At 45.6% G+C, this 21,984-nt stretch overlaps 2 protein-coding genes and 1 non-coding gene across 8 annotated transcripts in view; all 3 read left to right on the top strand.

Moving 5' to 3' along the window:
- Positions 1-808: 808 nt before the first annotated feature.
- On the top strand, positions 809-882 carry trnaa-ugc. Its single transcript has one exon. It is a non-coding gene; the product is annotated as a tRNA-Ala (tRNA).
- Positions 883-9,707: 8,825 nt separating this feature from the next.
- LOC121530676 (lysosomal membrane ascorbate-dependent ferrireductase CYB561A3) lies at positions 9,708-19,911 on the top strand. Of its 6 annotated transcripts, none has more exons than XM_045226840.1 (7): positions 9,708-9,846; positions 14,453-14,553; positions 15,357-15,544; positions 16,800-17,008; positions 17,198-17,352; positions 18,937-19,105; positions 19,436-19,911. In XM_045226840.1, exons 2-7 carry the CDS (start codon positions 14,546-14,548, stop codon positions 19,457-19,459), a joined length of 753 nt encoding a protein of 250 aa, XP_045082775.1. In that variant the 5' UTR covers positions 9,708-9,846; positions 14,453-14,545; the 3' UTR covers positions 19,460-19,911. The 6 variants fall into 6 exon arrangements, with proteins under 6 accessions (XP_045082775.1, XP_041691751.1, XP_041691756.1 ...); XM_041835817.2 differs by having other exon boundaries at positions 15,344-15,544; XM_041835818.2 differs by lacking the exon at positions 9,708-9,846 and adding an exon at positions 14,056-14,071 and having other exon boundaries at positions 15,344-15,544.
- A 1,750-nt stretch (positions 19,912-21,661) lies between these two features.
- The window catches only part of LOC121530675 (lysyl oxidase homolog 2B), a 49,708-nt gene continuing 49,385 nt past the window's right edge, over positions 21,662-21,984 (top strand). The window contains exon 1 of the mRNA XM_041835816.2: positions 21,662-21,812. The gene's annotated coding sequence lies outside the window, so the exon portion shown is untranslated. The remainder of the gene's footprint in view (positions 21,813-21,984) is intronic.

Raw genomic sequence — 21,984 nt, 5'->3', positions numbered from 1 at the left:
TCCGTGACAGGTACAAGGTAATTGAGGTAGATATGTACATACAGGTAGGGATAAAGTGATTAGGCAACAGGATAGATAATAAACAGTAGCAGCAGCGTATATAATGAGTCAAAAGAGTTAGTGCAAAAAGGGTCAATGCAGATAGTCCGGGTAGCTATTGGTTAACTATTTAACTATTTAGCAGTCTTGTGGCTTGGGGGTAGAAGCTGTTCAGGGTCCTGTTGGTTAGAGACTTGGTGCATCGGTACCGCTTGCCGTGCAGTAGCAGAGAGAACAGTCTATGACCATGGTGGCTGGAGTCTTTGACAATTTTTAGGGCCTTCCCCTGACACCGCCTGGTATAGAGGTCCTGGATGGCAGGGAGCTCGGCCCCAGTGATGTACTGGGACATCAGCACTACCCTCTGTAGCGCCTTGTGGTCGGATGCCAAGCAGTTGCCATACCAAGCAGTGATGCAGCCAGTCAAGATGTTCTCAATGGTGCAGCTGTAGAACTTTTTGAGGATCTTTTCAGCCTCCTGAGGGGGAAGAGGCGTTGTCGTGCCCTCTTCACGACTGTATTGGTGTGTGTGGACTATGATAATTCCTTAGTGATGTGGACATCGAGGAACTTGAAGCTCTCAACCTGCTCCACTATAGACCCATTGATATGGATGGGGCGTGCTCAGCCCGCCGTTTCCTGTAGCCCACGATCAGCTCTTGTCTTGCTGACATTGAGGAAGAGACTGAAACTATGCCAATTCACTGAGGGCTGAAATATTTTCATCTTCACCTGCTATACCGCTGCCTTGTGCTCACACACCCGCAGTGGCCCCGTAGCTCAGTTGGTAGAGCATGGCGCTTGCAACGCCAGGGTTGTGGGTTCGATTCCCACGGGGGGCCAGTATGAAAACGTATGCACTCACTAACTGTAAGTCGCTCTGGATAAAAGCGTCTGCTAAATGACTAAAATGTAAATAACAGGGTCGGTTAGTGTCACTTTCGAGAGACCACTTCCTTTCATTGCCACAAGGAGGCAGTATTAGCAAGGAGGCTAGTCACAATAGATCATGCAGTGAGCCTATGTTGCCTATAAATCGAACACACATAGGAACATTTAGTGACAACCAGTCCTTAAAATAATAGAGATGTATTTGATTAGGATCCCCATTACCCTACGCCAATGTCAACAGCTAATATTACTGGGGTCCCACACATCAAGAAAAAGACGTTACAGATTAAATACTTTACAATTGACATACATTTAAAACATTAACATGTAATGTGCGTGTGTGTGTGCATCTATCAGTTACACATACATGTCAGTACATACACACAAAAGTAGGTCACATGGGGGAGAGGCGTTGTGCTGTTCACTTGCACTATATGAAGTTCCATGCAATGTAAGTTGACTGTGCAAACAATTTGGAATTTCCAACACATTAATGTTTCTTATAAAAACATTAAGTGATGCAGTCAGTCTTCCTCAACTCTTAGCCAATAGAGACTGGCATGCATAGTATTGATATTAGCCCTCTAGTTACAATGAAGAGCGAAACTTGACGCTCTGTTTTAGGCCAGCTGCAGCTTAACTAGGTCCTTCTTTGCAGCACTTGACCATATGACTGGACAATAATCAAGATCAGATAAAACTAGAGCCTGCAGAACTAGCTTTTTGGAGTGTGGTGCCAGAAAACCAGAGCATCTCTTTATCACGGACAGACCTCTCCCCATCTTTACAACCATTGAATCTATATATTTTGACCATGACAGTTTACAATATAAGGTAACTCCAAGTAATTTAGTTTCCTCAACTTGCTCAACAGCCACACCATTCACTGCTAGATTCAGCTGAGGTCTAGAACTTAGGGAATTATTTGTACTAAATACAATGCTCTTGGTTTTAGAGATGTTCAGGACCAGTTTATTACTGGACACCCATTCTAAAACTGACTGTAACTCTTTGTTTAGGGTTAGAGTGATTTCACTAGCTGTGGTTGCTGACGCGTATATGGTTGAATCATCAGCATACATGGACACCCAGGCTTTGTTTAATGCCAGTCACAGGTCATTGGTAAAAATAGAAAAGAGTGGGCCAAGAGAGCTGCCCTGCGGTACATCACACTTTACATGTTTAACATTAGAGAAGCTTCCATTAAAGAAAACCCTATGTGTTCTATTAGATACAGTTGAAGTCTGAAGTTTACATACACCTTAGCCAAATACATTTAAACTCAGTTTTTCACAATTCCTGACATTTAATCCTAGTAAAAATTCCCTGTCTTAGGTCAGTTAGACCTTAGGTCAGTTAGTGGTCAGTTAGTGGTCCTCTGTAGCTCAACTGGTAGAGCACGGCGCTTGTAACGCCAAGGTAGTGGGTTCGATCCCCGGGACCACCCATACACAAAAATGTATGCACGCATGACTGTAAGTCGCTTTGGATAAAAGCGTCTGCTAAATGGCTTATTATTAGTTAGGATCACCACTTTATTTTAAGAATGTGAAATGTCAGAATAATAGTAGAGAGAATGATTTATTTCAGCTTTTATTTCTTTCATCACATTCCTAGTGGGTCAGAACTTTACATACACTCAATTAGTATTTGGCAGCATTGTCTTTTAATTGTTTAACTTGGGTCAAATGTTTCGGGTAGCCTTCCAAAAGCTTCCCACAATAAATTGGGTGAATTTTGGCCCATTCCTCCTGACAGAGCTGGTGTAACTGAGTCAGGTTTGTACTTGCCCAAGGAAACAGATACTTTTGTACCTGTTTCCTTCAGCATCTTCACAAGGTACTTTGCTGTTGTTCTGGGATTGATTTGCACTTCGCACCAAAGTACGTTCATCTCTAGGAGACAGAACGTGTCTCCTTCCTGACGGCTGCGTGGTCCCATGGTGTTTATACTTACATACTGTAACGACCCTGTATTGTGTTCTGTGTTCATGGATGTGTTATCGTTCTCATGGGTACTAGCAGGGGTTAAATATGCCAGGACAGATGGAAAGGTTGGGGGGTATGATGGGTAATCCCGCGGGATTTTGGGAATGATTAAATAGGGGTTACGGTCTCATCTCTCTCTCTCTTCTGTTCGGGACCCTTCATTTGACATGTTCTATTTGTGTAATGTTTGAGGTTTAGCGGCGTGGGTTGTGGCCTGAACAATAGCCCATTTAGGAATAAACCTGTGTTCTGCCTGTACACCTGGTGCCCGTCTCTCTTTTACTTTATGACCCCGCTGGGCCATTACATTGGTGTCAGAAGTGCTTTCGAACGACGGGATAGATCGAGATTAGGCGAGTTAGCTGTTTCAGTATAGGCCATGGTTAGCTTTAGCGTGACTCGCATCTACGGTCAGGATGATCGGGGCGAGGCGGAAAGTTAAGGAAGAGTCGGACAAAGTGGCCGTTGTGGGCTCGGGTGTACCCGGTCGGGAGGGTCAGGCGATGACGGCTGTAGAAGAGCTGGAGAGCCACATGGCGGGAGTTAAATTGTCAGTCAGCAAGATGGCAGAACGGGCGGGTTTTCCTTCAAACCGCTCGACCAGAACAGACGTCACGGCGACGGAGATATCGACGTCACCGCGTGCGGAAATGGCTGGACCTCCTTATGTAAACAGAGATGGCAGCGCCCCTATTGCCATTAGCCACGGTAGCGGCTAAACTCCCAAAGTTCAATGGACAAGGTAAATGGGAAGTTTTTTTCACTCAATTCGAGTTGTTGGCTAGAGCCGGGAGGTGGTCTGACGAGACGAAAGGGTTACAGCTTGCCCTGAGCCTGTCAGAGGAGGCGTCGGAATGCCTGCTAACGCTAGCCCCGGACGAGAGGGGCGACTACGGTGCGCTAGTGGAGGCATTGGGGGCCGTTTCGGCAGCGATGCACAGCCCAACATGCTGCGGATTGAACTGAATAACAAAAAGAGACTTCAGGGGGAATCATTAAAGGCGTTGGCAAGTGATATTCTGAGCCTGACCAGGCGGGCTTATGCAAATATGTCGATTGGGGTGCAAGACGAGCTGGCACGGGACAGTTTCATTAGAGCGCTCTCCCCCACCGAACTGGGTAAGCATGTGCAGATGTCGGACCCAGCATCTCTGCGGGCTGCAGTGGAGATAGCCAGGAAGAGGGAGCTGATCTGGGGTGAGGGAGTGAGAGTGGAGGTTGCCAGTCAACCAGAGGTGAGAGCAGCGGCGGCCGGGGTGCTGGGGGTCACCAAACCAGAGTGGGTCGACGAGTTGGGAGGGTTAGTCAAGACCGCTTCGCTTGTCATTGAGAAGGGCTCCAGACAACATCGCAGTGTCAGCTCAACTTCCATTGTCTGCTGGGGTTGTGGCCAGACTGGCCACATTCAGCGGGAGTGTGGCAGATTCTCCAGTCAACAGGGAAACGACAGCGGGTTCTCGCGCAGGGGGCAGCGCGGGCCCATTCCTCCGCCCCGAACCCACAGTAAGCAGAAGATGTACCCAGCAGTGCAGGCAAGAGGGTGGGGACCTGCTTCCCCAGGGTGTAGCGGCCACCGTGTTTCCTAGTCCGGTAGTTGTGGTGGGACGTACCACCATTGGGGACTTCTGCAATGTCATCGTCAAGGTAGAGGGGGTGGAATGTTTGGCCCTGGTCGACACGGGCTCTACAGTAACCCTGGTGAGACCAGACATACTACCTGTTGGGGTGCGGGTGGAGCCGACCTTTGTCCAGCTACGGACTGTCACGGGGGAGCTAGCCCCCATGTTAGGGAAGTGTCGGGTGTCTGTGACTGTGGGGGGAGAACTGTGGGGTGTCCGGTGTGGGTAGCAGCGGTACAGGACCCCTGTATACTGGGAATGGACTTTTTGAAAAACTGTGGGGCTCAGTTGGACTTAGCTTCGGGCACTTTGAGGCTGTCGGGGGGCCCACAGTGGGAATGTCGCCCTACGGGAGGGCCAGCAGGGGCAGGGCTGTCCCTCCGTCTTCCTCCAAGCTTGCCGAAACTCCACTGGTCGTCCCGGCTGCTCCCTTGGTCGTTGTTCCATCCCAGCAGCTGTCTCCGGCGGCAACGACCTTCACTCCCCATAATGGTGCAAGCACAGGCATCCCAGTAGCCCAAAACACACTGGCTCCTTCACCCCATCAGCCCGACGGGGGAAGGAGGAAGTTATCGACGCCGTTGAGGCTGTGTGGCTGAAAAACTGTCAAGGTCTGGACGAGGGACAACAGAGACAATTAAAGCAGCTGCTGTTTGACTTTAAAGATAGCTTCGCTTGGGGGAAGATGAGGTAGGGCAAACGCACCTGGTTCAGCACGACATCGACACTGGGGACAACCAACCCATTAAAATTCGGCCCCGTCGCATTCCCCTTGCCAAGAGGGAAGCAGCAGCCACAGCTATTGCTGACATGTTGCGGGCTGATTTCATTGAGCCATCAGATAGCCCGTGGTCCGCGCCGGTCGTCATGGTGCCTAAGAAAGGGGGTAAACTTAGGTTTTGTGCGGACTACAGGGGCCTAAATTCTGTCACCATTAAAGACTCTTACCCCATACCGAGGATCGATGAGTCGCTAGACCACGTCAGAGGGTCCTCGTGGTTCTCTTCCCTTGATCTGCGCAGCGGCTACTGGCAGGTGCCCCTCTCGCCTGGGGCACGTGAAAAAACGGCCTTCTCCACGGATAGGGGCCATTGGCAGTTCAAGGTGCTGTGCTTCGGGCTTTGTAATGCTCCTGCCACCTTTGAGAGGCTCATGGACAGAGTGCTGGCGGGGGTTCCGAGAGACGAGTGTGTCGTGGTACCTAGACGACATATTGGTACATGGCACGTCGTTTGAGGGGGCACTGGGGGCACTTAGGCGAGTGCTGGAGAGGATCTCGGGGCGGGGCTAAAATTACACCCGGAAAAGTGCCATTTCATGCAAAGGGAGTTGGCGTTCCTGGGTCATCAGCTGGGTGGTGAGGGTATCAGCACGTTGCCAGACAAAGTGGAGGCTGTGAGGGGGTGGCCAATTCCAAAGGAAAAAAGGAGGTTAAGAGCTTCCTGGGTCTGGCATCCTACTATCGTAGGTTTGTGAAAGGGTTTGCGGGGATAGCAGCTCCTTTGAACCACCTTCTCAAGAAGGACACTGTCTTTCAGTGGACCGAAGAGCACCAGCGGGCGTTTGAGGCCCTCAAACGTGCCCTGGTGGAGGCCCCTGTCCTGTCCTCACCAGACCCAAACCGTCCGTTTATTCTGGACACCGATGCAAGCAATGAGGGCTTGGGGGCCGTGCTGGCTCAGCGTGGTTCTGACGGGGAGCACGTAGTAGCTTATTACAGCAGAACTTTTGATAAGGCTGAAAAACGCTACTGCGTGACAAGGAGGGAGCTTTTGGCTGTCGTGGCAGCAGTACGCCATTTCAAGTACTACCTGGGGGGCCTGCCGTTTGTGGTGCGGACGGATCACTCCGCCCTGCAGTGGCTTCTCTCCTTCAAGGAGCCAGAGGGTCAGATCGCCCGCTGGTTGGAGGAGCTGCAACCCTACGACTTCCAGGTGGAGCACAGGGCCGTCCTTCGCCACAGCAATGCAGACGCCTTGTCCCGCCGCCCGTGTGCTGAGGACGGCTGTGGGTACTGCGCCAAACGGGTGGAGCGAGAGAGGGAACTGTGCATGGAGGAGGGAGTCACCGCCACGGTGAGTCAGCTGAGGGTGACAGAGTGCCGGGAGCTTGAGGCTGTGGACGTCGGGGAGTGGAGGCGTCGCCAGGAGGAGGACGCAGAGCTGCGTCCTGTGCTGGGGTGGGTGGAAGAGAGAAGACGACCGCCATGGGGGGAAGTAGCCCCTCTATCACCAGTCACCAAAGGACTCTGGGCTAAATTCTCAGTCCTTAGAGTGGCTGAGGGAGTGCTCCAGAGGGGGTGGAAAAAGCCAGCTACTGGAGAAATGACGTGGCAGGTAGTGGTTCCCAAAAGGCTGCAAGGGAGCGTGTTACAGCAGCTTCACGGGGGAGTAGGCGCAGGGCATTTTGGGGTCTCCAAAACGTTAAAGCGCGTACGTAAAGGCTTCTATTGGGGATGTGGAGGACTTTTGCAGGCAGTGCGATGAGTGTGCTGCTAAGAAAGGACCTCCAGGTCAGTCACACGCCCTCCTACAACAATTCCCAGTAGGGGAGCCCATGGAGAGACTGGGGGTAGACATAGTTGGACCGTTTCCAATCACAGACAGCGGTAACAGGTGGATTCTAACTGCTATGGACTACTTCACCAAGTGGCCAGAGGCTTACGCTCTCCCAGACCAGGAGGCAGAAACAGTAGCTGATGCATTGGTAGGGGGAATAATCAGTCGGTTCGGGGTGCCACAGTCTATACACAGCGACCAGGGGAGAAACTTTGAGTCACGGGTGTTCTCAGAGTTGTGTAGACGGTTAGGCGCGGAGAAGACGCGCACTACTCCGCTTCATCCCCAGAGTGATGGGCTGGTGGAAAGATTTAACAGAACATTAGCACAACAGCTGGCTATCGTTACCTCAAAACACCAGAGAGATTGGGACACCCACTTACCGTTTATTCTCATGGCATGTAGGTCGGCTGTTCAGGAATCGACTGCGTGCTCCCCAGCGCTACTAATGTTAGGTCGTGAGTTGCGCACCCCAGCCGAACTGACGTTTGGCCACCCTCCTGATAACGACGACGGGGTTTTGCCTGGCCCGAACTATGTTCGTCGACTGCAGAACCGGTTAGAAGCGGCTCACACCTTCGCAAGAGAGCAACTCGAGAACGCAGGAATGCGCCAAAAGCGCCACTATGACTCACGCGCTAGGGGGAGGCACTTTGGAGCGGGAGAACGCGTGTGGCTTCACAACCCCACGCGCAAGAAGGGGCGGTGCCCAAAGCTGGACAGTGCCTGGGTGGGGCCGTGCCTGGTGATAGAGAGAGTGGGGGAGGTGACGTACCGGGTGGAGGTTCCCCCACGGGGCAGGAAGGTGGTGGTCCACCGGGACCGATTGGCGCCCTACAGAGGGAGGAAAACGGTAGGGAATGGAAGTGAGGACTCTGATGTGAGCACACGGGGACAGTCTAGCGAGGAGACTCTAATGCAAGCTGAGCCTGGGACGGGGGCTGCCTCTTCGGGGGGTGCTGGAAATGACATTGGGGCAGATGAGTGTTCTGGGGGTCCACCAGTGAGAGTCAAGGGAAGGCACAAGAGACTGATGCGACCTCCGGGTCGTTTTAAGGATTTTGTTTTGTAACCCTAGGGGCTAGGGTTTAGAAAGGAGGGGGCTATGTAACGACCCTGTATTGTGTTCTGTGTTCATGGATGTGTTATCGTTCTCATGGGTACTAGCAGGGGTTAAATATGCCAGGACAGATGGAAAGGTTGGGGGGTATGATGGGTAATCCCGCGGGATTTTGGGAATGATTAAATAGGGGTTACGGTCTCATCTCTCTCTCTCTTCTGTTCGGGACCCTTCATTTGACATGTTCTATTTGTGTATGTTTGAGGTTTAGCAGCGTGGGTTGTGGCCTGAACAATAGCCCATTTAGGAATAAACCTGTGTTCTGCCTGTACACCTGGTGCCCGTCTCTCTTTTACTTTATGACCCCGCTGGGTCATTACAATACTATTGTTTATACAGATGAACGTTGTACCTTCAGGCGTTTGGAAATTTCTCCCAAGGATGAACCAGACTTGTGGAGGTCTACAATCTTTTTTCTGAGGTCTTGGCTGATTTCTTTTGATTTTCCCATGATGTCAAGCAAAGAGGCACTGAATTTGAAGGTAGGCCTTGAAATGCATCCACATGTACACCTCCAATTGACTCAAATGACGTCAATTAGCCTATCAGAAGCTTCTAAAGCCATGACATCATTTTCTAGAATTTTCCAAGCTGTTTAAAGGCACAATCAACTTAGTGTATGTAAACTTCTGACCCACTGGAATTGTGATACAGTGAATTATAAGTGAAATAATCTTTCTGTAAACAATTGTTGGAAAGATTACTTGTGTCATGCAGAAAGTAGATGTCCTAACCGACTTGCCAAAACTATAGTTTGTTAACAAGAAATTTGTGGAGTGGTTGAAAAACGAGTTTTAATGACTCCAACCTAAGTGTATGTAAAGTGTACTCCTGAGTGGCGCAGTGGTCTAAAGCACTGCATCGCAGTGCTAACTGTGCCACTAGAGATCCTGGTTTGAATCCAGGCTCTATAGCCACTCCTATCTATGACAGATAGGAGTGGCTATAGAGTCAGCTACCATTCTCAGTAGCGTTCCATCTAAGTTGTTCATGCTAGGAGGTTTTTCATTATTGATCGATAACAATACTTTTTCCACTAAATTTACCAAATTCTAACTTACAATGCTTTTCTTTCATAATTCTTTTTTTTATATACATGAATACAATGGCTCACTGTTCGTTGTTGGCATTTCCTGCCTAAATTTGCCCAATTTGCCAATGACGTAATCAATAAAATATTTGGCAATATCAAATGGTTTTGTGATGAATGAGCCATCTGATTCGATGAAGGATGGAGTTGAATTTGTCTTTCTGCCCATAATTTCATTTAAAGTACTCCAACGTTTTTTTGCCATGATTATTTATATAATTGATCTTGGCTTCATAATACAAGCAACAGCTTTGTTAGCTAGAGAGATTGAGTCTATTTTCAACAGACAGATTCAGTGCAACACGGTACTGTTGTTGTTGTTGCGTACTATGGCAGTTCGTGCACATATAGTTTATCTTGTGTATCCTAGACTACATTTCCCATGATGCCTTACGGGGTTAATAAGGAAATGTGACTTGTATAAACACCATCAGCCGCTGGTTGAATATCATTTATTTCTAAACTTTACAACATTTGGCAATAGTTATAACTAATATTTAATTATCTCGATCTAAGCTGATATGGAATAATCGTAAATTAGGTAAGAAGCTATCAGTGCTGAATTGTTTCAAGTTTTAACTAGCTAGCTAACGTTATGTGTGCTCATGAACTCGGGTAAATCAACAACAGCTTTGTTAGCTAGCTAGCTAAGTAGCTAGCTAGGATGTTTTTCTGTTCAGTTTGTGGCATATGTGGCTTTGACCAATTTCTTCATGGAATCTTTTCCATTATTTGAGTTTTTACCGATATGTGCACTTTGATTTATATAATATGTGGCTTGTTGCATGTGTAGCCTACAATATTCACACTGTATCATACTGTATTATAAGCTAGACAACCTCAGGGTGACAGTGCATAGCTAGCTAGTATTTTTCTTGTGAGATCTGTTTGATATCCTCAGGATTCAAAAGCCCTTAGTTTTGTTTAGACATAATTCATGCTCAATGTTTCTCTTTATGGCAAGGTGCACTCTGACCCTCCCCCCCATCCCTGTGCTCTTAAATTAGTACGGGCCCTCGTCAAAAGTAGTGCGCTATAAGGAATGGGGTGCCATTTCAAATCAAATGTTATTTGTCACATACACGTGTTTAGCAGATGTTATTGCTGGTGTAGCGAAGTCCTTGGGATAGAAACTGGGCTTGTTCGACAGTGCAGGCAACAGCTGAAAAACTGATCTACAAATAACCTTGCATCATAAATAACTAGCAAGGCCTACTTATTATTTATAGGTTAGTCGCCACACTAGTGCCCGAAACCTCATTTTAACTTGAGGACTTTCAGCATTTTGAAGTAATCAACTGGGTGGGACTTCCTATGGGTTAAGAAAGGACCACATGATTCCATCCAGGTCATCAGGAGGGATCAGATAATGAATTATACTCATGTGGAAACATTCCATAAATGCAGGTGGCAGTAAATTGCCAACCTTGGCTTTATACCTGTTCAAAGTGTGCACCATATCAGTATGTTTGCCAGCCACTGAGGTATAATAAGAACTGGAGACTGTGTCCAATATGTCTGACCATTGTTCGCATACGCCGATTTATGGACTGTCTATATCCGGGATGTATCTGGTTCACATGCGCACTAGCACTCAGTACACACAGAGAGCAGCAACGACATCATCCAAAAACATGGCAGACATTGGATGAATATAAAAATGTTAATATGTTCAGCTGTGTGTGATGGGGAAGAAAAAAAACGGCCTCAGCGACGATTATTTTAATAATTCAATGGATGTTTTGTGCACAAAGGAGATGACCAAAGTTTCTTATTAGGAATTTTCAAATATGACTTCTCTATGTTGACGTCTATGCAAATTGTCTTTCTGGGCCTGGCGTCAGTTAAACTGCCATACCGAAGCAAAACTATAGGAGCAGTCGAAACCTTGCTTCTAGACCAGAACCCAGGCCCCAGGCCCCTTGTTGCCAACTTATAGAAGTAGTAGAAGAAGAAAATTGACTATTTCAAAATGCAGATGGCCTAAATGGCGCTGCCTGTGCTCTCACAGACACCACAATGGGACAGATACAATGATGCCATGTCTATCTACAGTTGAAGTCGGAAGTTTACATACACCTTAGCCAAATGCATTTAAACTCAGTTTTTCACAATTCCTGACATTTAATCCTAGTAAAAAGTCCCTGTTTTAGGTCAGTTAGGATCACCACTTTATTTTAAGAATGTGAAAATGTCAGAATAATAGTAGAGAGTGATTTATTTCAGCTTTTATTTATTTAATCACATTCCCAGTGGGTCAGAAGTTTACATACACTCAATTAGTATTTGGTAGCATTGCCTTTAAATTGTTTAACTTGGGTCAAACGTGTCAGGTAGCCTTCCACAAGCTCCCACAATAAGTTGGGTGAATTTTGGCCCATTCCTCCTGACAGAGCTGGTGTAACTGAGTCAGGTTTGTAGGCCTCCTTGCTCGCACACACTTTTTCAGTTCTGCCCACAAATGTTCTATAGGATTGAGGTCAGGGCTTTGTGATGGCCACTCCAATACCTTGACTTTGTTGTCCTTAAGCCATTTTGCCACAACTTTGGAAGTATGCTTGGAGTCATTGTCCATTTGGAAGACCCATTTGCGACCAAGCTGTAACTTCCTGACTGATGTCTTGAGATGTTGCTTCAATATATCCACATAATTTTCCTTCCTCATGATGCCATCTATTTTGTGAAGTGCACCAGTCCTTCCTGCAGCAAAGCACCCCCACAGCATGATGCTGCCACCCTTGTGCTTCACGGTTGGGATGATGTTCTTCGGCTTGCAAATCCCCCCTTTTTCCTCCAAACATAACGATGGTCATTATGGCCAAACAGTTCTATTTTTGTTTCATCAGACCAGAGGACATTTCTCCAAAAAGTACCATCTTTGTCCCCATGTGCAGTTGCAAACCGTAGTCTGGCTTTTTTATGGCAGTTTTGGAGCTGTGGCTTTTTCCTTGCTGAGCGGCCTTTCAGGTTATGTCGATATAGGACTCGTTTTTTACTGTGGATATAGATACTTTTGTACCTGTTTCCTCCAGCATCTTCACAAGGTCCTTTGCTGTTGTTCTGGGATTGATTTGCACTTTTTGCACCAAAGTACATTTACATTTACATTTTAGTCATTTAGCAGACGCTCTTATCCAGAGCGACTCACAGGAGCAATTAGGGTTAAGTGCCTTGCTCAAGGGCACATTAACGTCATTTAGCAGACGCTCTTAGCCAGAGCGACTCACAAATTGGTGCGTTCACCCTATAGCCAGTGGGATAACCACTTTACAATTTGGGGGGGGGGTAGAAGGATTACTTTATCCTATCCCAGGTATTCCTTAAAGAGGTGGGGTTTCAAATGTCTCCGGAAGGTGGTGAGTGACTCCGCTGTCCTGGCGTCGTGAGGGAGCTTGTTCCACCATTGGGGTGCCAGAGCAGCGAACAGTTTTGACTGGGCTGAGCGGGAACTATGCTTCCGCAGAGGAAGGGGAGCCAGCAGGCCAGAGGTGGATGAACGCAATGCCCTCGTTTGGGTGTAGGGACTGATCAGAGCCTGAAGGTACAGAGGTGCCGTTCCCTCGCTGCTCCATAGGCAAGCACCATGGTCTTGTAGCGGATGCGAGCTTCAACTGGAAGCCAGTGGAGTGTGCGGAGGAGGGGGTGACGTGAGAGAACTTGGGAAGGTTGAACACCAGACGGGCTGCAGCATTCTGGATGAGTTGTAGGGGTTTAATGGCACAGGCAGGGAGGCCAGCCAACAGCGAGTTGCAGTAGTCCAGACGGGAGATGACAAGTGCCTGGATTAGGACCTGTGCCGCTTCCTGTGTAAGGCAGGGTCGTACTCTCCGAATGTTGTAGAGCATGAACCTGCAGGAGCGGGTCACCGCCTTGATGTTGGCGGAGAACGACAGGGTGTTGTCCAGGGTCACGCCTAGGCTCTTCGCGCTCTGGGAGGAGGACACAGCGGAGTTGTCAACCGTGATGGCGAGATCATGGAACGGGCAGTCCTTCCCCGGGAGGAAGAGCAGCTCCGTCTTGCCAGGGTTCAGCTTGAGGTGGTGATCCGTCATCTATACTGATATGTCTGCCAGACATGCAGAGATGCGATTCGCCACCTGGTTATCAGAAGGGGGAAAGGAGAAGGGGGAAAGGAGGATTCAGGAGGGAGGAAAATGTGGCAAAGAGCTTCCTAGGGTTAGAGGCAGATGCTTGGAATTTAGAGTGGTAGAAGGTGGCCTTAGCAGCAGAAACAGATGAAGAAAATGTAGAGAGGCGGGAGTGAAAAGATGCCAGGTCGGCAGGGAGTTTAGTTTTCTTCCATTTCCGCTCCGCTGCCCGGAGCTCTGTTCTGTGAGCTCGCAATGAGTCATCAAGCCACGGAGCTGGAGGGGAGGACCGAGCCGGCCGGGAGGATAGGGGACACAGAGAGTCAAAGGATGCAGAAAGGGAGGAGAGGAGGGTTGAGGAGGCAGAATCAGGAGATTGGAGGGAGAAGGATTGAGCAGAGGGAAGAGATGATAGGATGGAAGAGGAGAGAGTAGTGGGAGAGAGAGAGCGAAGACAGAACGTGTCTCCTTCCTGAGCAGTATGACATCTGCATGGTCCCATGGTGTTTATACTTGTGTACTATTGTTTGTACAGATGAACGTGGTACCTTCAGGCGTTTGGAAATTGCTCCCAAGGATGAACCAGACTTGTGGATGTCTACAATTCTTTTTTTGAGGTCTTGGCTGATTTCTTTTGATATTCTCATGATGTCAAGCAAAGAGGCACTGAGTTTGAAGGTAGGCCTTGAAATATATCCACAGGTACACCTCCAATTGACTCAAATGATGTCTTCAGAAGCTTCTAAAGCCATGACATAATTTTCTGGAATTTTCCAAGCTGTTTAAAGGCACAGTCAACTTAGTGTATGTAAACTTCTGACCCACTGGAATTGTGATACAGTGAATTATAAGTGAAATAATCTGTCTGTAAACAATTGTTGGAAAAATTACTTGTGTCATGCACAAAGTAGATGTTCTAACCGACTTGCCAAAACTATAGTTTTTAACAAGAAATGTGTGGAGTGGTTGAAAAACAAGTTTTAATGACTCCAACCTGTGTATGTAAACTTCTGACTTCAACTGTAAGTCTATTTGTGATGCTTTACTATTTTCATTTAGGGCACCTGACCATATGCAAGACTATACCCCACCTAACACCTGTTCAACCCCATCTGAGTGCTTACCCCTAAACCAGTGGAATGAGACAGGGGAATGTGGAAGTGAGTTAGCAGTTGACACAGTGAAACAGGAACTGAAATCAAGGGCCATTGTGAGTAGCCTAATGCTGCATTCGTAACCAAGTGGGAAGATGGTATTTACCGCATACGACTGGGAAAAATCCTGTTGAACTGCCCTCCAACTCTGACGTCACATATTAAGAAAATGACCATGATAACAGTATTTCCGGCAGTTAAATGCAACAACAAAACATTATTTATAACAAACAATCTATTCATGTTTTTTTTTAACACTATAATTTGTTTGCGAGTATGATAGCTGTACTTTTAGCAGCTTTTTTGCCATTAGCAAATCGACATTTGTCAATTAGTTCAAAGCACGTGAATGCCTCCAACTCGTATTTACGACATCACAACTGGGTATTACCACCACCCCACTTGGTTATGAACGCAGCATCCTATGTCGTTTCGTTAGACGTAGGAGTCAGATTGAGGTATTTAGACCCAACGGCTTTTGGTCAGAAACCATTTAGGGATTTTTCAAGCCGCTAGACACAGAGGTGGAACAGAAACAGAATCACACTTGAGCTGTCTTATCTTGCTAAGAGATCTGCTCATGTTGTGTTGACTGCTAGACAAGATAGTGAGGACAAACTGAATGTATGTTTTTTCTATATAGCCTATGCTTTTATTATTGTCCATTTCACCTGCTTCACACTTCTCAGAGTGGAGGTTTGTTCCTACTCTGAAAATGTCCAGACTTCTATAACCATGCAATTCCATTAAATAACTTTCTTTCAATTTTTTCTTGTGTCTTCAAACTAACTTGCAGATTGTTCCACCAGGATGAGATCCATCGTGTCTTTCTACTTCTGCTACCTGCTGTGCCTGTGCCTGGGGATCGCCTGTGTGGTGTTTGTGTCCATCTGGAACTCCCAGTGGCGTGGTGGCTTTGCCTGGGATGGCTCGCCCCTTCAGTTTAACTGGCACCCTGTCCTGATGGTCACAGGTCTGGTCGTGCTCTACGGCAATGGTGAGTGGCTCAGGAAGTGCTTTTACTTCCAGTCTTTGGTGCAGGCAGATGTGTCTCAGCCTTTGAAATGAGAACTTGACGTTTTTTAATTGCACTGACGGTCTCATGTTTGGATAGTTTGTGTTATATATGGAGGTTTTCTATGTAGGTGAGTGGCTTTAGTTAGTTATAGTGAAACTACAATCAAGTGGTTTCACTTTCCCTTGTTGATGCAGATGAATGTGTCTCAGACATTAATTGGAAGTAAGAACTGAAAGCATTTAAATCACAATGAATGATGGTCTCATGTTTGGATATATTATGTTATGTAGGATATGAAGATATTCTGTGTTGGTGTTTCGGCACATAGAAAGCTAAATAAAGCCACCTTAACTTCCTTCCCTGCTCCCTTCTCGTCTTTCCCTTGCACCGTAGACATGTCAAGAACTTAACCACATTGACCGTGTACTGCAGAGCTATTCAACTGGCGGCCCGCGGGCCAGATCAGGACCGTTTATTAATTTAGACTGGCCCTTTGATCAATTCTGAACATTAATAAAAGATCAGCAAAAAAATCCCTGCCAAAATCTGACATTCAGTGCCAAAATGCAATTTTTTTGCTGGTTCTAGCGCCTATATGGATTATTATTTCTTCATATGAGTTTGGCTCTAGCGTTTGAACGGTTTAATCTTCACAATATTATGACCCCATTCCTAAAAGCTAAGACTCTCAGGAACAAATACGTGCCTTCTGTTTCCCTCTCTGGTGCTCACAAGGAATCGTTAGAAGGGAGCGTGACAGAAAAACACCTAATGACTGAGGGAAATGAATTCAAAGCATACTTCCTTCAGCCTGGAATTTTAAATTACCTGATTTAACATATCCTTGTGTTATTTATTGAGATGCTTAGTTTTCAGATCATTTTAAAATGACCTAATTACTTTGAAGAAGCTTTTAATAGTTGTTTAAATTAAAAAACGGTGAGCGAGCGTTGTGCCTTTTCCTTTTCAATGATTATAAAATGTTTTGGTTGCAGCTCGACTCATGTTGATTGAGCGCCTTCCACTTCTTTCCGAATTACTTTTTGCTTTTTTATACAGTTCTTCCAATTACCTTTTTTAGATCTGGCCCCTGTAAGAATATAGTTGAATAGCCCTGGTGTACTGTATACATGAGATAAAGACAATTAAAACAAAGCTTCAATTGCAACTTATATCCAAGTCAAGCGAGTGCTGGCCTTTTTACATTTTGGATCTTGACTTGTCTAACCTCTAGGAGCGGTGCTGTACCGCGTTCCCCTCACATGGGGGCAGAATAAGCTGCCCTGGAAGCTGCTGCATGCTGGTGTCATGCTCCTGGCCCTGCTCTGCTCCGTCCTTGGCCTCTGTGCTGTGTTTGACTTCCACAATGCCAACAACACTCCCAACCTCTACTCCTTGCACAGCTGGATTGGCATTTGCACTACAGCACTCTTCACCACTCAGGTTTAGTATATCTGCCACTGCCAACACACAAATTAAAACGGCATTATCTTAAAACAACTGTCAACTCATATTATGCCATAGAATGGCCTACAAGTATTATGCCCTACTTGGCATGTATGGTGATTGTTAGACTTGTTATGCCACTTTCTATGGCTGTGAGAGGCTGACATATGTTTGTTTTGTTTTCAGTGGGTGATGGGCCTTGCTGGCTTCCTCCTGCCCTGTTCACCCATGTCATTCCGCAAGCTGCTGAAGCCTGCCCATGTGTGGATGGGAGGCTGCATACTGATACTCAGCATCGTGTCCTGCATCTCAGGGATCAACGAGAAGCTCTTCTTTGCACTGTAAGGGACATAGGGTGCTATTTGAGACACAGCTAATGTTCCAAAAGGGTTCTTCGGTTGTCCCCACAGGAGAACCCTTTTTGGTTCCACATAGAACCCTTTTGGGTGAAAAACAATCCACTAGGGCAGTGTTTCTCAATCCTGGTCCTGGGGACCCAAAGGGGTGCCATCTTTTTGTTTGTTGCCCTAGCACTTTTTTATTTTTTGGGAGCACAAACACTTCATTCAACTAATCAACTCATCATAATCAAGCCATTGATTTGAATCAGGTACAGTGCATTCGGAAAGTATTCAGACCCCTTGACTTTTTCCACATTTTGTTATATTACAGCCTTATTCTAAAATTGATTAAATTACTTTTTTTCCTCATCAATCTAAAACACAATAGCCCATAATGACAAAGTGAAAACAGGTTTTTAGATGTTTTTGCAAATGTATTAAAAATAAAAAAACATAAGTATTCAGACTCTTTGATATGAGACTCGAAATTGAGCTCAAGTTTATCCTGTTTCAATTGATCATCCTTGAGATGTTTCTACATCTTGATTAAAGTCCACCTGTGGTATATTCAACTGATTGGACATGATTTGGAAAGGCACACACCTGTCTACAGTTGTCCCACTGTTGACAGTGCATGTCAGAGCAAAAACCAAGCAATGAGGTCGAAGGAAGTGTCCGTAGAGCTCCGAGACAGGATTGTGTCGAGGCACAGATCTGGGGAAGAGTAACAAAACATGTCTGCAGCATTGAAAGTCCCCAAGAACACAGTGGCCTCCATCATTCCTAAGTGGAAGACGTTTGGAACCACCAATACTCTTCCTAGAGCTGGCCCCCCTGCCAAACTGAGTAATCGGGGGAGAAGGCCTTGGTTTTTCTGCGGCAGGGACTGGGAGACTAGTCAGGATCGAGGGAAAGATTAACGGATTGAACCCGATTTAACATCTCTGGAGAGACCTGAAAATTGCTGTGAAGCGACGCTCCCCATCCAACCTGACAGAGTTTGAGAGGATCTGCAGAAAAGAATGTGAGAAACTCCCCAAATACAGGTGTGCCAAGCTTGTAGCGTCATACCAAAGAAGACTCGAGGCTGTAATAGCTGTCAAAGGTGCTTCAACAAAGTCCTGAGTAAAGGGTCTGAATACTTATGTAATTGTGATATTTACGTTTTCTATTTTTAATACAATTGCAAAAAAATCTAAAAACCTGTTTTGCTTTATCATTATGGGGTATTGTGTGTAGATTGATGAGGGGGAAAAAACAATCTAATCCATTTTAGAATAAGGCTGTAACGTAACAAAATGTGGAAAAAGTCAAGGGGTCTGTATACTTTCCGAATGCACTGTGTGTATGTTAGTGCTAGGGCAAAAACAAAACTGTGCACCCCTTTGAGTCCCTAGGACCAGGATTGAGAAACACTGTACTTGGGAATAGGTTGCCATTTGGGACACATTGTATATATATTTTTATTGAGTAGGAAACAATGTACTGTATAAACACATATTTCCATAATATAGCTAAAGACATCTTGTGTTGGACAATATTATTCAAAGTGTATACAACGTGTTGTATTGATTATTTATTCAGGAAAGGAACCACCAATGGGACAAAGCCATATGGCAACCTGCCACCTGAGGCATTGGTCGCCAACTCGTTAGGAGTCTTGATCGTAGCCTTTGGATTGGTCGTCCTGAAGATTCTCTCCAATCAGAATTGGCAGCGACCAGAGCCTAGAAGTGAGGACCTGGGCTACAGTGTGAGTGCAACAAACCTTCTGATGTCATGTTGCCAAGTCAGATGTCCTGACCGAGTGCTGCACTGAATATGATGTGTAAAAACCATAACAGATTTGTGTATGTGGGTAGAGCTGTAATATCTTCATAGCTGTTTGTATTGTTTTATAAGTACAGTATTGTGTGTTGTGACGGTTATAAACCCTATTTGATCTAAAACAGATTCATTATTTGAATTACATTTGAAAATGCTATTTTATTTTGCAATACTATATTCATACTAGGTGAAAATGTATTCACAGATGTATTCAACTCCTTTGTGTTTTTAACTAACTTAATGTTTCCACATGCAGCCACTGCTTCAAGGCGACAGCTAATAGAAGAGATGAGGAGGCTTCAAACCCGCTCTCAGCTGTTAACCATACTACTGAAGCTATCCATCAATGTTATCTGCCCCTGCTGTGTCCAAAGTTGCCTTAAACAAATAATGAGATGCTGAATGTCCTAGCCACTGTCAGGACCATAAGGCATAAGGGCCCCCGGCCACTAGGGGGTCTGAACTTACTGTTGAGAGGTACAATTTCAAAATTTGGTATTGCATCAGCAGTTTTTCTCTTATGTCAGTCACTGACAGTCACTGAATTAGCCCATGTCAGCTAAAAAATGTTTTATTGGTTAGTTCGTTTAGCCGGCTATCTAAACATTGTAGTAATCATGGCCAAATTACTGACTGGGCACGCAGGGTACATGCCAAGGGGCCCTGACCTCCAGGGGGCCCCCATTGATTTTGGTAGTCATTCTCACTCAGATATCATATTAAAGGGATACTTCGGGATTTCGGCAATGAGGCCCTTTATCTACTTCCCCGGAGTCAGATTAACTTGTGGATACCATTTTTATGTCTCTGTGTCCAGTATGAGGGACGTTAGAGGTAGTTTCGGGAGCCAATGCTAACTAGCGTTAGCACAATGACTGGAAGTCTATGGGTATCTGCTAGCAAGCCAGCAGATACCCATAGACTTCCAGTCATTGCGCTAACGCTAGTTAGACATTGCGATAGCACTAGCTAGCAACTTCCTTCAAACCACACACAGAGACATTCAAATGGTATCCACGACTCTTGGGAAGTCGATAAAGAGCCTCATTGTCAAAATCCCAAAGTATTCCTTTAACATGGCATAAGTCATGGCAAATTGTGTAAAATTGCAGGAAATCAGCTGTAAAATTGCAAACGTTTCTCTACCCCATGGCAAAATGTGTAGAATTGCATGAAGTTAGTTATAAAATTGCTAAATGTTCTCTCCGCCCCTTGTCAAAATGTGTAGAATTGTAGAAAACGTAAAAATGTTTCTCTCCACCGTCAAGATGGGACCACAAAAATGTTTTGCTTGTGTTGCTCAAGGCCCCCAAAAGGCTAGTGCTGGCCCTGTTCAGGACAGTGTTGTCTTTGTTGTTGTTTTATTTTTACTTTTTTTGTTTAAAATAAATGCACTGTTGGTTAAGGGCTGTAAGTAAGCATTTCACTGTAATGTCTGCACCTGTTGTATTCGGCGCATGTGACCAATACAATTTGATTTGATTTGATTTGAAGCAGTAATATGTGTCCCATCAAGATATACATTTTATACATTTATTAATTAGTAGATTTCACATTGCTGCCTTGTTTTTTAAAGAATAAGAAATGAATAAAGTATGATGAACTCAAAGATATTACTGTGTTTCAGCATTTCTTTGTGACTGCAATTCCTGTTGTGCATGTAACTTAGGCTGTAGTTTCATCATTAAAGCTAGTCTGGGATTTGGGAATCTGTTCAAAGGTCATTTCAGTTATTTATATTGACCATTCAGTATTTTCCACACAAACAATATGTTGTGTTCTTATGGGGTAAGAGAAAGCTACAGCTACTATAGGCCTATTAAAAAATATTAATTTGAAGACTTGTGGGCTATCGTTTTCACATGGTGGCAGCAGTATCAAGGATTCAGTATGGAGAGCAAATATCCGACTAAATTGATAGTCGTGCGTATGCGCAATTTGCGGATTTGCGGACTACATGGCATTTTAGATACAGTCGGGCAGGCTATACAAGTGCACAATGTCACACAATGTATGTGGATCTGTTATTTAATTTGATCCCTTAGGGCCTCGGGTGGTATTGGGAAGGGGGTGTAGCTTCATTTTGTGTGTATGTATTCATGTTTGCTGACTATTATTACTAAATAAACATTTGATCACAAAAAAAAGTATTTGGATCTTTGCTTTCTGAATGTCACAGTGTTACCATACATGTATACACTCAATTCATGGTAAGGGTGTGTTTTTTTGGTTCTGTGTGCCGAAATTACCAATGTGGCACAAAAGCAAGATGGTTGTTGAGCTGCACCGGGCCTCTATTGACCTAGGATAATTTTGCTGTCCTTCTGCGATGCTATCACTCCCCCCGTGTCGCTCCAAATCCCCAGGAATTTAGGCTATTCCAATTTCAGCGCTCAGGCCATCGGTGAGGTCATTTCAGCAGTGGGCGTTACTGGGTAGTTCCACAAGGCGTAACTTGGTCGAAGGCGGCATTGAAAATGCATGTGGGAGTGAAAGTTTAGCGGAGTAAAACATCCGAAAGGCACATAGCAATCTTTGGAGAGTAAAAAGACGATTAGGGACGGGCATGATATCAGACAGCCATCTATAGGCTTCAATAAAGGATCAAGAGGATTTTCTAAAAATCGTCTGTGGTGAGAGATTTTTTCAAAGTAATTGGAAATAACTTGAAAAGTTGGTTAATGCAACAGTTATTTAAGGATATTACTGGAAAAAATTTGTTTGACTTTTGGTCTTTGAGATTGTCATGTAAAATTAGGCGTTTATGCTTACCCTTATATGCCACATATAACCAAATGCAGTTTG

This window comes from Coregonus clupeaformis, chromosome 18 (genome assembly GCF_020615455.1).
Source record: "Coregonus clupeaformis isolate EN_2021a chromosome 18, ASM2061545v1, whole genome shotgun sequence".
NCBI lineage: Eukaryota > Metazoa > Chordata > Actinopteri > Salmoniformes > Salmonidae > Coregonus > Coregonus clupeaformis.
Note: the sequence above shows the minus strand (reverse complement) of the source record. Positions and strands in the feature narration are given on the sequence as shown.

What these genes read in the sequence shown, in the direction of transcription:
- LOC121530676 (XM_041835817.2), top strand. Translation starts at nt 14,466, where the DNA reads ATGCAAGACTATACCCCACCTAACACCTGTTCAACCCCATCTGAGTGC. An exon ending in GAGAAGCTCTTCTTTGCACT is followed by an intron (nt 17,353 to 18,936) that starts GTAAGGGACATA and finishes TTATTTATTCAG; the next exon opens with GAAAGGAACCACCAATGGGA. An exon ending in GTGAGGACCTGGGCTACAGT is followed by an intron (nt 19,106 to 19,435) that starts GTGAGTGCAACA and finishes TTCCACATGCAG; the next exon opens with CCACTGCTTCAAGGCGACAG.